The 18,112-nt window shown below is 29.7% G+C and overlaps 1 protein-coding gene across 1 annotated transcript; it reads right to left on the bottom strand.

Moving 5' to 3' along the window:
• Window positions 1-1,711: 1,711 nt before the first annotated feature.
• Window positions 1,712-17,609, bottom strand: LOC127725677 (cGMP-inhibited 3',5'-cyclic phosphodiesterase 3A-like). The gene is made up of 2 exons (XM_052232828.1): window positions 16,335-17,609; window positions 1,712-3,734 (listed from the first exon to the last, which is right to left on the bottom strand). The coding sequence occupies exons 1-2, from the start codon at window positions 17,157-17,159 to the stop codon at window positions 3,654-3,656; spliced, it is 906 nt and encodes a 301-aa protein (XP_052088788.1). The 5' UTR covers window positions 17,160-17,609; the 3' UTR covers window positions 1,712-3,653.
• Between the last annotated feature and the right edge of the window lie 503 nt (window positions 17,610-18,112).

The raw sequence follows: 18,112 nt of genomic DNA, 5'->3' as shown, positions 1-18,112 counted from the left end.
CGACGACGACGCCAACGTCATACCAATATACGACCAAAAAATTTTCAATTTTTGCGGTCGTATAAAAACTGCTGATTAAAGATGTAAAATTTTTCTAGATATCTATAAACAATATTCTACCGCATTTTTTCTGAATTTCTTAAGCAATTCTATTAATACATAAGTAATGTTAAGAACATTTACAGTGCAGAACTATTTGTTTTGACTGATTACATAAAATTTGCCAAGAATCTTGTGTTAACTACCTGAGAATGTTAACTGTATTACCTAGATTGTTCTCTGCATTGTTTCTGAGCAAGATTTGTATACAAATACAAGAACTTGGACAGTCATTGATTCAGGACCATGAAGATCTCCTCAAAGATAGTGCTGTCACTGTGACATCTTACAGATGTTTATACAGATCTCCCAGGTGAGCAAACAAGATCTGTATGCTATGGCATGAAGAAGGATCAAAATTAGGGCTGCAAATGTCAAGTCCTATCAAATTCTAGTATAATCAAGTACACCCCCTACTTTTAGTCAATCTTTTATAGTTTACTGTGTAATATTTGATGGACTCTCTTTCTTTGGCTTTAGGATTTTGCTTGCCATATTAGCATCCCCCACCCATTTCTTACAGAAAATTTCATTTCAGACTCAATAATATTTATGGGGGATTAAATCTGACTTAAGGTTTTTCTTCTGGTCTTCCTAATTTTGCCAGTGATATATAATGTACAACATGTACTTAACCCAAAATGGTGACAAAACATTTGTCTACATGTACAATGAACAGACATTATACAAAACAAATTTTTTGACAGTATCTGGAAAAGTTAATATCTCTGACAATTGATCAATCATTTTTTTTTCTTTTAAGCACTCAACAAGCAATAACATAATTTATAAATGAAACTTGTGTCTACTAGTAATAAGAGCCGTGTTCTCAAATTCACAACATGTGCCTCAATGTATACTTTATAATGTTTCTGCATAAATTGCTATAAAGTGGAAAATCATTTGACGTCATTTAAGGATGTAAATGTACATAACTTATCATACGATGTGACCTTGCTTATAACTAATCTATCAAAATCATTCATTAGTCAAAATTCATCTTGTTAAAGGGACAAGATATGACTTATGTATGTCAGTGTTGTATCTTGTCAAAGAAAATTTTAACTAAAATAAATTATAACCCACATGTACTTATCATGCTTATAATTCATTCATAAAATTATGTGATTAATTATAAACTGTATAAAATGGACATCTACATTTTACATACATTTCTTTAAGGATTTTTTATACATGCTAATGTAAATTGTATAAAAAAGAAAAAAGATATTTGCTCCAGTCCCCTTTTTGAGAATATTGTGTCCCAGTTATAAAAGATTTGTTTGCTTGATTTAGAGTTTAAATATAAAGTTCTGGTTAAGCAGTAAATAATAATGTGCAAAACAAAAGGTATCAGTGGCGGATCCAAGGGGGGTCCGGTGGTTGGAACCCCCCTTTTTTTTTATGATCAATGCATTTGAATGGGAACATATAGTTGGAACCCCTCTTTATCCTGGGTTGGGAACCCCCCTTTTAAAAATGGCTGGATCCGCCCCTGAGTATCATAATTATAAGGACATTCAGAAGACTTGAAGATTGTGAGTTGTCATTATAGATGTCTTTTTGGCTATTTTTATCATAGGGTTGCTGTCTAATAGATTATGACTATAACTAATGTAGTTGTACTTTATTTATTCATATGCAAGTCTAAATAAAAATAAACATGTAACAGAAAACCAAACTTAATTGACTGTAGCTTGTCCCACACATTGAATTTAACTGTTAGTAATAGATTCAACTATATATATAATTGTAAATAAGCAAAAGTGGATTGATTGATTGATTTATTGTTTGTGATTAATGCCACATTCAGCACTCTTGGCTATATCATGGTGGCCTGATTTTATTGGAAGAGGAAGCTGTAGTGCCTGAAGAGAACCACCAACCTTTGGTAGGAAAATTTGCATTCCTGAGCCAACTAAGATCAGAGTTGAACACAGATCCTTGCCCAAATTAAAGCAGGGTTTGAACTCGTAACCTCAGTGTTGACAGGCTTATAAGTGATCACAGTATTACTTAGACCCACTTGGCCAAAAAGGGCCAATACTGATACAATTACATATTTCTTCTGCAAAACCCCAAAATTCAATTTTGCATACTCTTTAGACATTTTTAAGCTGAAAGATTGTATGTCCTATAAATACAACTTATGACATTTGATTGCAAAATTGTGATAATCTCATTGTATAAAACTTTTGATTAGACAAATTAACCTCTGGAGCTGATGCATTCATCACAAACTGAAAACTTCAATTCATGGAAAAAACCTTAATTCATTCCTAACTGTATTTTCAAATGGACAGATTTTTTTGGCAAAACCTGCCAAATATCCCTTATAATACAGGCGACCTCTTTCAACTCAAATCAATATTCACCAGTCTCTCTATAAACTGCTACAATTTTTCTGCTATAAAAAGAACATTAAATTAAATTGAATTGTAATATAAATTGATTGAGATCACATCTGGACCAAGTCAAAGCCATTAGATTGTCTGATTAATGAAATTATAAGGTCATGGTAAGTTAGATACCATGCATTAATTGATACTATGATGTAGTTGGTCCTATTTAACAACTGTTTATGACTAATTTTCTAATGATTTGGAGAACTATGTAAGAAATTATGTTTTTCAGAGTCACCAACATATAAAAACATTACTTATAGTACATGTATAGTTGAAGAAATAAATTCCTTGATACATATATATATATAATGGATCAAACTGCCCTACAGATGGATGCCATGTTTTAATCTATAAACATTAAACAATAATTCATATCTACATCGTACATATTTACATTGCATAAGAAGTTGTTTTGTATAATTGAAAACCAAATTTTTTTAAGCACTTAAATGTTACAATAAAATGACTATTAAATGTCTAGTAAGTTACATCACAAAAATGTTTGATAATATCAAATATTCTTCCTTCAATATTTCAGTAAATTCAATACCCCATTTGTAAAAATTAAAATATACCAAAATATGCAGAGAAGAGAGTTGAAGGTAGTCAATTCTCCTCCTACTTTTCCTTTCAACTTTAAATACCATTCTACATTGTGTACCTTCAAACTTATAAGGCACCTCTTCATAAAAAAAGGTTTGATTTGTACAATTTCCATTACCAGAACTCTTTGATTATACATGGATGTATGACATCATTAAAAGGTTTTATGTGCAAAGTTAGGATCCCTGCATCCTAGTGAAGACAGGATCATTATGTCTGCTTGACATTTTCAAAGCATTATAATTTGTAGCATTTATCCAAGTCTAGAGATATGGAAATTATTCCAATTAAGATATATTCATCCCTTTGATCAACATACTGACGTAGATTTTATGTCCAACAAATGCACAAATGACGTAATATAATGTCATCTAAAACCAGATACTTTGATGGAAAAGTAAAGATTAGAATCAATGTATTAATGAATGATAATTCGGTCTGTTTATTGGTTTAGTAATTCCACATTTTCACTTCATTCAACAGTGTAAAACATGTCCTCCAATGTAGTGGCTTTTGTACATGTAATTACATCTGACCGGTCTCCTCTCAAGGAGAACTGTCTCCATTTTGGTCAGCACAACCAATTCTGCTCTGGATCAAGACATTTGCTTCTCTTATTCTTTTACTCTATTACAATATAAATATATATATGCATTTATTACTTTTTTGTAATATTATCTCAATTGAACTATTCTCACATTTTCTGAGGCAAGAAAATTCTACCATCCGGAACTTGTATCTTCCAGGTGAATCCTCAACAGAAAAGTGAAATCCTAAATACTGAAATGATTTAACAATCAAACTTATGTATACACATGACAGATGATTTGATAAATGATGCTTTACCACTTTGCAAGCTTTATCATTTCTGAAATATTTTTAGTGCATTTATCAATTTATTATTTGACTTTGAGATGATGAAGGTTAAGGATTTTACCAGACAGAGTTCTACATTCACATGTAAGATCTAAATGATCTTAATTTTTTAATTCATTACGCAAAAAGATTAAAGTAAACTTTATAGAATTTAAACTACAAGAGAAGATCTGTAGAAATTTTTGCAGCAAAATCATATTTCCACTGTTAGTGTTACTTAAGGCCCGTTGTCACTATCAAAGTTTCTTGAACAAGTTTTCTTCGGTCAAAGTTTTTGATGGATTTTTTTAAAGTGGCAATTGGCAAAGAAAACTTTGACATACTTGGATAGAATAGAATCTCATCCTATTTTTCTTGAAACTTGGATGGACAGGAATTACCCAATCACATTGAAGTTTTTTCTTTGACCATATTTTGATGAAAAAATTTGATAGTAACAACTGATGACTTGGACCAAGTTTACCTGGTCAAAGTTTTATTTATGAAGTTTTTGATGAAAAACTTTGATAGTGACAATAAATGACTTGGACCAAGTTACCTTTGATAGTGACAACAGGGCTTCAACTCATACTTTTTATAAACAAAATACATGTAAATAACACTAGGTAATGTTATCTTGAATGAGCTCAATCTAATACTAATTATATAAGTTATTAACAAAATCTGTTCAAATATAAGAAAGGACATTTTAAACCAAATATCTGATAGCTTTGTTTAATACAGACAACAGACAATCTCTATACTGACATCTAGTACACTTAAAAACATTAATCAAAATACTTTAAAAATAATTTGCTTCTTATGACATGTATAAAGGTATAATTAGAAAATACATGTAACATCTAAAGAACTTCTTATTTACTGTAAGAGGATCAAAAGTTTATCTCATTTGCATAAATTGTATTATAATATTATACGAGACAATCATATGTTTTGTGTTTTGAACCGAGGGACAATATATATATAAACGTAAATACTAACTAATGTTTTTAATGAAGAAAAAAAATTGGCATAATTTATTACTGTATTAAATATCAAGTTTTCAAAAGATTTTATATATTTTTATTTATTCATTATTTTCCTGGAAATTTGCACGGAAATATTTCAACATGTACATGTACAAGTAGGTTTCTGATGGATAATTTTCTTTAAAACTTGATCTAGAACAAACAAGTGTGTGTACAGATTTTGTTTGATCTAGAACAAACAAGTGTATGTACAGATTAATCCATTACATCTTTTCTTTTCCACTCAATTTTAAATATGCTTCTCTAAAGACACTTTTTTTAGTTAATCATGTTGTTAGGTTACTGTCTCATGGACTTAGATGAACCAAATCTACTGTAATTCATGGATGTTAAACAAGCAACAATCAATCAATCATTTCATTTCAAACAAAAGGAGATCAATCCAATCGCATGCAGACAAAAAACCCCTTGCAGCATGCACATTGCATAACTTTCCCCTCTTAAACAATAAATCATGATTAAAGCTTATGAGATCTGCAAGTTTTCTGACGATTTTTTGTAGCAGCCTCTGTTAGCCTGATCCATTACACAGCATGAGGCATTTTATATCATCACATTACCAATGACACTTAAACACTTAGATAGTATTTACATTGCTTTAATCTGTATACCAATATGAAATAACCTACACCAATACCAAATGTATTTTCATTTTAATATTTAAGTCAACAATAATGGACATTAAATTTTTATCCTTCTTCTATAAGTATCAATTATGAATTATTGCCAAATAACATATCCATGTCTTTTTTTTCTTCTGGACATTTGCCAACTTTTGAAATCATACACTGTAAACATATATATATGAATATTTTTCATATTTATTAAAAATCATAATTTATTATTCTTTCTACATAAATGAACAAGTAATCTATGACTATTGTGATATATGCACACAAAGTACTAGTACAAATCTTTTTTAGCCTGATTTTACAAGATATATAATGACTTTAACATAACTTAGTCGCTGCATTACATTGCTGTAATTTCATCATTTGATGGAAGCTTAACTTACATATTGTCATGTTTACTACAACAGAAAGTTAGGTTAACTCATTCCAATTTAGTTTGAAGTAAAACTGACGCCAAAAATTGAAAGGTCAAGGCTGAAACACTACAATGTAAGGGAAAATAATAATGGAAGGTCAAGGCTGAAACACTACAATGTCAGGGAAAACAATAATGGAAGGTCAAGGCTGAAACACTACAATGTAAGGGAAAACAATAATGTTTAAAGTGAAATGTTTAATCTCAGAATTTCTGCAACCTCACAACTTGGTATTGTCTGATTTTTATGCCCCCGCCATAGGCAATGGGGGCATTAAGTGTTTGTAACCTTTGACCATCCTTCCATCAGTCTTTCCGTCCGTCCCATTTTCTTTTTCGCACTCTAACTTTCCTCATCCAAATTTTATGAAACTCATACACAATGAACAGAACCAAAACTTGCAGATAGAGTTTGAATTTGGAAAGTGAGTCATTTACCGTTCTAGAGATATGCCCCTTTTAAACTTGAAAAACTGCAAAGTTTGAGTGGGGGCATTCGTGTCCTCAGACACATTCTTCTTTTTTTTTTTTACTTATTTTCATTTTTCCTCTGGTATCTTAATTTTCTCTCTTTTTTCACATTGTTTTTCATGTTTTTCATGTATAAACATGTTTTTGAGCGCTCAAGCCTGTAATTCAGTGGTTGTTGTTGGTTCATGTCTGTCTTTTTTGTTTTCGTAAATTGTTTTGTTATAAATTAGTCTGTGAGTTTTCTCAATTGAATTGTTTCATATTTTTCATGTCAGGGCCTTTTAATGCCAACCATACTGTATGGGTTTTTCTCATTGTTAAAGGCCTGTACGGTTGCCTATAATTGCTTACATCCACTTCATTTGAACTTTGGTGGATAGTTGTCTCATTGACAATCATTCCACATCTCCTTATTTTTATATGGATTTTCAAATATTCTAATATTATCAACTGTACTTGTAGAGAAGTACTTGTCACTTTACATAAAATCTGCAGTTTAAGTATCAATGATTTCATTTCTTAATATCAGAAGTTATCCAAGTTGAGATTAATAAAGATGTCTCTATTGTCATTCTTAATGGAAACTAGAAGCTTTATTATGTTTTAATCTACAATATCAGTGAAGAATTCCCTTCAGCAATAGACTAAAAATCAATCTTTGGTAACCAAATAGAACCTTATATAAGGTTTTATCAATCACATCTGGTGTAAAACAATAATTTAACTGCAATTATATTTCCAGGCTATATGCGATATGAATTTTAAAAGGATTGCTGATGATGGCCAAAAAAAACAACAAAAGTGAACACTTTGAAATGTCTGGCCTGCTTTACTGATCATGATTGCATTTTATGATGAAAAATTTAAGATCATGGTACCCAGGCATCCTATGTCATGTATGTGTACTTGTAACCTAGAAAACTTAAAGTTGACCAATTAATCATTAAAACATAGGTTAAGGGCAGATGAACCCTACTAGATGGACATGTAAACCTTAAAATCATTCTATAAACAAAATTTAGTTGACCTATTGCTTGTAGTATCTGAGAAACTGACCTAACAACAAGAACTTAATGTTGATCACTGCATTATTGATGATCTATATAGTTTTCCTATTGCTCATATATGGCATCCCTTTATTTTGCATTCTGTCACATCCATCAACAGAGTAACATAATATATCCAGTTTTCCATGAAAATGGACTTCAAAAAAAGAATTATACAAAAAAGTAAATAAATGTCTTAATAGTAAATTCAGGAGACACATTCTGACCTTAAAAATGCTCGTTTAAAAATGGCAGTCCCTATTTTTATGCCCCCACCGTCACCGGAGGGCCAGGCATTAAGTGTGTCTCATGGACACGTTATCCATTTATTTCTCAATATCAAACTGCAAAATGAACAGAAATTACCCAATTAAGCCTTTTGATCATTTAGTCAATAAAATACACATCCATCTCATACATGATTAAGAAAATTGAGAACATATTTAAATTTGACTTTATTTTTCTTAAGCTTGTGTGACTAATTTCAATCATCTACATGACATAATTTTTTGAAAATGAGCTATAAATTTCTTCTTAAACGTTTACATTCCAATGGAAACAGTGTAAATTTCGGCTAATGTGCATAAGATCAGAATTTGTAATTTCATAAAGGTTGGATTTATTCATGTTTTTCAAGATGTTTTTTCTCAATCTTCAAACGTTTGACACCTATTTTGTTTCAAATCTTTACTACTTTTAAAACAGATGCATAAGATACCTCAGGGATATTCAAACTCATAAGTCGAAAAAAAAAAAACTGACAACACCATGTCAAAAGAAGATAAATGACCAAAAAGCAAATAACACTCCACTAAACACAACATAGAAAACTGTTCCAGGGCGATCTAAGAGGTGCTCCGAAATGGTAAGCAGATTCTTCTCCACATTCTTCACTCATCATGTTGCTCATGGACATGTTAGTACAAATTTGGTAATGAGTTAATTCTATAGGTCTCATTTTTAGTTGCATCAAATATCTTTAGCATATTACATTTATCTTTTAAAATATTACAGATCCTATACTGTACAAGTAAATTAAGACATTTTTGCTATTTTTTTTTTTATTAAATTATTGTGAAATTGCAATGGATAGGTGTTCCAAATTAAAAATTTAAAAGCATCATTTGTCAGCAGCATTAACTGCAATTGCAATAACTGATCTAACATTTTTGCACATTGTTGACAGCAATTACAAATAATAAATGTAAGCAAAATTTCTCAATTTACAGCACTAGATATTTTTCTTTCAATGTTTTCATCAACAATAATCCCATCTATAAACATTAAGCAAGGAAGGTTTAAATACTTTTCTTGCCCTTTTCTTTTCATATCTATATATTTTTACAGAACATTAGAGGAATATAAATATATATGAAATGGTCCTATACCTTAATCCCCAGATTTTGGCCAACTTAATTCACCTCTCAAATACTTCATTATAGTATTTAATTAAATATGCCAAAATTGATCCATATATCGTCTTTCTGTTATTATATGTTTATACCATTTAACACTTATGACGTCCCTCAAGCTTTAACAAATCCTAATATTTAGTATAGGATATAATAGAAATATGTTTGTCCATTATATATGCTTCAGTAAACCATGTGTTTGTCCATTATTTGTGCTTCAGTAAACCATGTGTTTGTCCACTATTTGTGCTTCAGTAAACCAAACTGTTTTTACAGTGGTCTTTCATTGCTACTATTAAATGTTGATGACCACAGCTAACAGTCAACCTCAGATGGATATATTACATGAAAAGCAATTTGCTGAATACATATTTACATATATCTCTGAAGGACAAGTATCATCTGTTTTGGTATTTTAAAAAAAGTACTTCAACTTCTTATGTATAATTAGACAAAATTTGTCTCAAGTAGGTTTAAGATCTGACATTGGTTACAAAATAACTGTAAAATCAACTACTGTAACTCAATCTTAAAGACTACATGTATGTGTTCGTAGGACACCTGATGCTCTGCTGGCACTACCATATTATGATATTTAGTGAACTACAAAATCTTGGACAAAACCCTATATTTGGCATATACTGTATTTTTAAATCTTCATTATGAACAATGTGTAAAGTTTCAAGTTATCATGTGACTTAACTACCTTAACCAAAAACTTTAACATAATTATAATGCAATATCAGTCTATCATACTTCCATGTTTAGTGAAAACCGAAAAATCTGGGTTAAAACCTTAATAACCTTAATATCACTTCGTAATGAACAAATGTACTTAATTTCAAGTTGATGTGACGTAACCAATTCATAACTGAAATCTTCAACCTGATATAAGTCAGACGTTAACAGACTGGATGTACAAACCAAAAATATAATGCCACCCCTTTACCATCTTTTATTGTAGACAAGGCACAAAAAAGCATTCCTATAATGTTTATACAAATTTTCGTTAAACATACAAAGCTAAATGAAACAGTTCAAGAGGATACTTAAGCCCTTGATACTTCTGCATTCGTTAATTAGGATGCCAAGCATTGACCCAAGAACATTTTGTATGAAGCATGGTCCATAGATTTTTGTAATGAAATCTAAATCCTCATAATAGAAGGACAAACTTAAAACTACTTCTTAAATCTGTGAACTACATGTACAATCTCACCTTACTTCTTATGACAAGACTCAACACTGGTCTCTTGCAATCAGATTCTTATCTATCACCCAAAACATTGCATAACTTATAAAGACAGATATTAGATCTCAGATTTGATTATTTTTCCAATTAACATAATTTGTTGGATTAATCTGTCTCATTGACATTTAACGTAGTCTATAGGACATTCTTTTTTCAGTTTCTTTTTATAGTGATGCCAAGGATTTGTATTGTTTACTATACAAATCTGTGGTGATGCCAAAAAAATTGTTGTTTCCACAAATTTATTGGCTTTTTCTGGGTATTGTCTAAATAAAAATTTCTTTATCTTTAAAAATAATGCTTAATCTGTAAAATTGGCATAAAAGTTATTGTATCATTAGATTTATTTGGTATTACATGATATCTTTATTTTGTTTATGGTACATTTCTGTAATCAGTATTTTATTACTTGATTCTTTTAATTTTCAGTTATTCTTTATTCTTTTGCACCCCATTTTTTTTGGCTCATTTTTCTCTATTCACTATTTTTTTTTGGCCATTAAATTCCCTGTTCTGTAAACCCCATCCAGACCCCCATATATGCGTATGTATGTATTGAGAAAATATTAATAAATCTTTTTTTGTAAACTTTTAAATTCTATAAAGTTTGCTTGAACATAAAAATATTTTAATATATATTCACAAGCAATGTTATATATGTACATGTATTCTATACTGTACCCATTATGATTGATGAACAAATGAGATTTTGAAATATCATAATATCATGATAACTTAAATATTCAATTCGCTGGAAAACTTGGACAAAAAATACACTTGATGATTGAACTCCGTCAAAGGAAAGGATGTGTAACAAAGCAGACTCCCATTTGAATACAAATTAAGAGATTTTTAATAACCATGTAAGCTTTTATTAGCATTCCTAGGAGGAAAATGTTATAACCGTGTAAGTTGATCACTAAAATCAATTTCATTCTGAACTTATTAATATGAAAAAGTTGTGGATAGAATTCCAATACACACCTGAAAGTCCTTTGATGCTAACAAAATCCCTGGATGACAGAGAGTAAATCTATAGTTATGAACTTTACAATCTAAATGTAAGGAACTTGAATTACTGTGTGTCAAAGAAATGAGGTCTTATTAAAACACATAAGGAATTCAATTATGTTTAATATCTATTTCTTGGCCATGGGAAAACTTTTTATCTTTTTATAAAATATACAGCATACATGTAGCATACAAATGTTAATCCAGAAATCAAAATTAAATGGTAACAGAAATTCAAATTCTTGTTCAAAATACATTTTGAACATGAAAATATAGTGTCGAAGTAAAACTTAAGCATTTAACTAGAAGCTGTCATAGAATAAATCATGCAAATACATACATTGTATTTACATGCAGAAACAATTATTTCAACGCCTTACATCATGTACATAAATTACACATCTATTTTCCTATTCCTAGAATCTTTTTTTATATTATTTGTATTTCAAGTCTCCACATTTAAGTTATTAGTCCTGACATTTCTCCACTCTCCATCTTTATTCACCTAAACCTTGCCTTATAAAAATTGGTTTGAAGAAAAAGTGACAATTGATAATTGATAATAAAGTTATTAGAGGAGGAGGTTATGATTAAGTTCCACGATTTGGCCTCATAAATTGCAAAAATAGCAAACTTATTCAAGCCTTTCAAATTTATTTAATTTTAGTGATGAATAAACAGGTTAATATAATCTGGAAACTTTAGTAGAGAAAGGTCACTTATGAATGTCACTATGAGGTCACAAACGAGTGGAAATTTACGTTTTCGTTCAAAATTTATACAGATATATGAGCAACAGCTTTACCAAAAAAGATATTTTCACACATAAACATCTTTTAGGGTAAATCTGTTGCATATATCTAAATATTAATGACAAGATCTCAAAATGAGGTTATTTCAGCAGTTGTGTGTCTTATGAACATTTGAAGGATGTTTTTGCTAAATTTATAATACTTTCTGATTTTCAAATTCAAGGGGCCAAAAAGTGGCCTTATCATACCATCTCCTTTGTTTGAGTGCACAAAGGTTGTCTAAATTTGCCTCTTTACCTTGTTTCTCAATTTTTTTTAAAATTGTTTTCATTTTCAATGTCAAGCACAATATACATAATAACATTAAGTCCCTTCATATATTAAGTCCGAGAATTTGTGCATTAATTAAAAAAAGTTTTATAACAGGATCATTTTTATGATATATTTGCAAAGATTTACTGTTTAATGCTGAAAATTTATTGTGTATTTAGGAAGAGCTTAATTTGGAATAGATAATCTAAATCATCTTATTATTATCTTAACCATGTTAACTCTGATTGCTTGCATTTCTTGAAAAAATGGTCTTGAGCAAGAAATCTTTGAGTGTTCAATTGTGTTTTGGATTTTATATCAATGAAATCTTTGACTTGCTCACTTCACAAATTGTCACAACTACATTACATCCATAGCTGTTTTTTTATAATCTAAATAAATACTTTAATGGAAATAAATATTCAATTCTAAGTCTACACTGTATGTCAAGTGCCTATATACTAAAGGATTATTATACATTTAATAGGTTCCTAGTTCAACAACTGGCCATTCTTTCTTGTCAGTATGTGCAAACTTGCACTTTTAACCAACATTAGGTATTACCATTTAAATGAGACCTTACAACCTACATTAATAATTTTAGGATTTAAATTTCAGCACAAATGAAAAATTTATTTCCTATCTATGAATCTGATATATTAAAATTTACAAGGACTGATCAAATACACTGATCCATAAATGAAGGTTGATATATGACCGATTAGTACAGGTAATGACATTAATTACAGGTGAGAAATCTAAATAACTAGACATAATCAGTAAGTGATTAATAAGATTTACAATGTAGTTATATTTCTATGGTCATAACCAAACTAACAAGTAGTTATGAACATTGTTTTTTTTAGATTTAACATTCAAATTAAGTTCTTTTTCTCTTACATGTAAAGTTTTATGATATCTCACCTAGTCTATGATTCTCTGACATGAAGGTTGAGCAAGATTCCATAATAAATTAAATTTAAGTTACAAAATAACATTAGAGCAAGTTTTGATAGAAATTCCTATCATTATGACACTCTTTTAATCTAAAAGAGAGATAAAAGAAAAGAAAAATTTATAAACTCAAATTTACAAAATGCAAAATTGCCAAGGCCTTGTTGACCAAAAAACTTTATAATGAAGCCTGAAAATGGCAGACATTGTAAATATTCACACTTCAAAGCAAACTCCTGACAGTGAAAGTATTATTTGCTGCTGAACATTAAAGAGCTAACAATAAATCAATCTTTAATTAGTTATTAAAATTCCAACTATACATGACAATTACAAATAGTAAATTCATTGTCATTCTAAAATTACAATTGTACATGACAATTACAAATAGTAATTCATTGTCATTTTAAAATTACAATTGTAAATTCATTATCATTTTAAAATTACAAATGTACAGGACAATTACAAATAGTAGATTCATTGTCATTTTAAAATTACAATTGTATATAGGACAATTACAAATAGTAAATTCATTGTCATTTTAAAATTACAATTGTATATAAGACAATTACAAATAGTAAATTCATTGTCATTTTAAAATTACAATTGTATATAGGACAATTATAAATAGTAAATTCATTGTCAACCTTCATATTGAAATAAATGAAAGCAAATGTACATTCAGAATATTTTGATTTTTTTTCTAAGGATGGAAATGACATTAGAACTCACACTTTAAAATCCTGACGGCATTATATATATATATATATATATGTAGTTTTTTCATGTTTTTTGTAACATAATATAATGAATTTCACTCTTCTTGATTATAACTGAATACATGTATATTTATATTGTGAGTTTTGGAGCAGTATATATGAGGCTATAGAACTTTACTCTCTAAAATGTGCAGTAAACTGCCGTTACAAATAGACGTCACCCTTTGGTAAAACACTTCTCAATCTTGAATTGTTTTGTACAATACTAACCAAACAGTAACATTCTTAACACCTGCCTATCCACTACATACATGTACATGTATTTTCGAACTACATGTAACTCTATAATGATGACTGATTTATGATCCTGCCAAATCTTGGCAGTTCCAGTTCCTCAGTGTAAATTGTACATATTACATGTACATGTATGTAAATCATTTGGTATGCCAGGCCTTTAATCAATTCAAATATATTATTTTTTATATTCAATATATATTTTCATAGTTTGTATTACATGTGATTTTTTCTGTATGCATTATATTTCCTTTAGTAATTTTCAAACTTAAATCTGGCATCAGGAAACCTTTAATGTTGTATGTATACTATTTACATATGTACAACATTTAATACAACATATTTTTTCTACCATTTATGACATAAGATACATGAGTTGTCTTTCATTAAAATTAAATTTGGACAATGGTAACCAGATGTCTCCATGATTACAAATAGTGTTGTCAATTCTGAGATAAACATAATGGTTACTTCATCAATGTGTTAACTAACAATAAATTTAGGTTAAGGTGTAAATTTGTTGATATGATATAGATATCTGGTACAAACAATTTTATCTATTCATGCTATTTATTCAATATTTGCGAATTGGTAATAAAACCATCAATTTTATTTGATTACAGAAAACACTCTCATTATAAAATTAAAATTATGATGTACATACATTTCTGTACATACATGTATATACTTGTATGAAGGGAAGTTCCTGTAAATTAACATCTACATGTACATATAAAATCCATATCCATACTTTGTATGTCTTGAAATATATTGTAAAGATATATATTAGATCTGGGAATTGTACAATTTTTAGATGCAAAACTGACAATAAACTTAATTTTTAAAATAGCATGTACAAAGTATGTTGTAAACTTAGCGGAATACATGAAATATTGTATTTAAGGTTTTTACTTGGATTTTTTACTTTGTACATGTAGAATGTTTTTTCTAATATTATTTTGATCTACTTTGTACTGTAGTGTATCAAAAATATTCTTACAATATAAAATAAACATTTTGCCAAATACCTTCTCAGTAATCTAAATTTGAAACTGATAATTAACTCATTAAAAATTTCTGAATACTCAAAATTACTAAATAAAATAAAGCGATTTTTTTTAATACAGATATTAAACACACTTTAATTTGCACTCAAAGACTGCAAAACCATAAAGTTATATGTTGGCCTAAATCTTTAATCCACTGGATGAACCACTTGAAAACTGATATTTATACATGTATTACAGTAAGTTCAATTCAATTTGTTCTAATAGTATATATGTAAAATTCGGTTAGCGATATCAAAGATGAACAATCAGTTAAAGCGGAATTGTCTCAGCTCTAATAAGACTACATGTATTGTTACATTGTATCTGTAACAATGGGATAATTCAAAATAATAACATGTATAGTTATATTTAATTACTCTGTTGAGAGCTGATAAAATCAAAACTCATTCTGTTACCAAATTTAAAGGCCTTAAATACAATGAACAACAACACAACAATATAAAATTGGATAAAAAAACCAAAGTCATGTAATCCATAGGTCTTTAAACTAATTAAACATTCACGTCATTTATATTTTTCAGTCAGATAAATTACTTAAAATATGTACATGTAGTTATAATCAACAATCAATAAGATTTCTTCATTTTTCGGTTGAGTATCAACTTCATACTATGGTACATTTGTAGATGTAAATGTTTGAACTTTGGGTTGAGCTTCAACCTTTAACAAGAATCCAGAAGATTTTATGCAGAGAGAAACTCAACTGAATGGTAGCTACATTTTTTTGTACACGTACATGTACAATGTAGCTGGTGCATTTGTTCATAGACACATCATTGCTATTTGTCTCGCATTACACAAAATATTGACGTCAGAACAAACAATTCTTAACACAATATTGTAACAGTGATTCTTGTACCACATTAATAAAATATATTGTCACACTAGACTAAGGGTCAAGGATCACAGGATTTTGGTAGGTTAAAACTGATGAAATCTTGCAGTATCATGCCCATAGAATTTTTCAATTAAGGGAAACTTACCTGAGACTTAGGAATAAGTGCTGGAAGTGAAGTTCTTCTCGTATTCTTGTGTGGAGCAAAAGCATGACTAGTGGATGTGCTTGACCGTCGTCGCTTTATTACTGGAATTTTGCCCTCACTCGTCATGAAATTATTGATAGGTGGCTTCAATATAGTTTCCATGTATTTAGAAATAATCACACCAGTTAAACCACAAATATAAGCAACATAAGGTCGGAGACATTGTGGGATATCTGTGAGCGTTGAACACGCTAAAAATCTTGTAAAACTAACCAGTGAAATAACGGCAGCACTATGTTGTGTTTCAAGTGACGAAAAAACACTAGATATGCAAATAGATAATAATACAATAAATACAATTAATGGTTGCGTCACAAAACTTGAAGTATTTTTACTATCGGATAGAGCACCCAGTATTATCTGGGCAACAGTTTCTCCCAAAAAACATGATGAGAATAGCAAATACACACTTGTTGTGTTCCAAGTTTTTCTCAAGTATAATGACAACCAATAATACGCACAAATTACTGTAAAAACGGGTACAAGGACCCCACAAACTCTTTGAAATAATGATCCAATATCACACCTTAGCACATGATATAATAATAAACTAGTAATAACAAATCCTAAACCGTACACTGCCCCGAGTTGGTTTGAGGAATAATTTGACAGGCCTAACCAGTTGAGTATTAAACTAAAATTTCCTTGTTCCAGTGGTTTTACCAAAATCTGAATATAGCCATTATTTTCCGGTTCATCTTCGTCCTTGTTTGCGTCATTTTTAGATCCTCTTCGAGCAGAAATTGAAGACCTGTGTAATGCCATTTTCAGAATGTGTATTCATCTGTTTTCTCCTTGTACTGCTACATCTCAGGAATTGTGGGTAAAAACATAAATACAGAGACAAGCCTCCTAGCGGCAGCAGCTTTTATAACACGGAAGTAAACTTTCTACTTTCACTCTGTCTACGGACATATGAAAACTACAAGTTTCTTCTGATAAATCAAGCCCATTTTTATGTTTAATCTAATACACATCGACAAAACACTAATACGTTTAAAAACGTGGTGGTCAATCAGGCCTGACACTCTGCGTTGTGTATCGATTATAAAAATCATAATAAATGTTTTCTTGGGGTTCAAGATGGGGTCAACAAGTTAACGATAACATAAAAAACATAATATCAGGTTTGGATTTCTACGAACTTTAGAAATGTTTCCTTGATGATCGCGGATCCCTCGAGTGCAAATTTATTTATTTGCATGATATTTTTGAGATGGGAGTAAATCGGATATATTTATTTATTAATGAAATGCACATTAAGGATTTCTATACAAATCCTTATGCACATTTATACCCCGAGATGTTGAAACTTGAAGGCATATAAACAATACAATACAAATATTTACACAATGCAAAAATAATAAAATATAAAACATCATATACACTGATTGGTAGTAAAAAAAGCAATAATATTTATGCAGGTGTTGTGTCCACTCCAGTCCTCAGTGCAGAACGGCAGTAAGCTGCATAATATCAAATGAAGATAGAAGTAATCTATCTTTTCAGATAAATTCTGGACAAATAATATTTTTGTCTTTTTCAAGCTGTTTTCGTAAAGATTTATTAATTTTAAATTTTAAGAAAAAGTGGGTTTCATCTTCAACCTCATTAATATTACAATGTTTACATATTCTATTCAACTTTTCTTTGAATTATTTTATATCTACCCCCGCTCTATTTCCAAGAAATGGTCACTTACTCGCATTTTACACAAT

The sequence above is a fragment of the Mytilus californianus genome, unplaced genomic scaffold, assembly GCF_021869535.1.
Source record: "Mytilus californianus isolate M0D057914Y unplaced genomic scaffold, xbMytCali1.0.p SCAF_15, whole genome shotgun sequence".
NCBI classification, from domain to species: Eukaryota; Metazoa; Mollusca; class Bivalvia; order Mytilida; family Mytilidae; genus Mytilus; species Mytilus californianus.
This window is presented reverse-complemented; position numbering and strand designations above follow the sequence as displayed.

Bases quoted from the DNA above. Each gene is read 5' to 3' on its own strand.
- LOC127725677 (XM_052232828.1), bottom strand. From the start codon at position 17,159: ATGGCATTACACAGGTCTTCAATTTCTGCTCGAAGAGGATCTAAAAAT. The intron at 3,735-16,334 runs GTAAGTTTCCCT...ATATTGTAATAG, and splicing joins CACTTATTCCTAAGTCTCAG to AGTAAAAGAATAAGAGAAGC.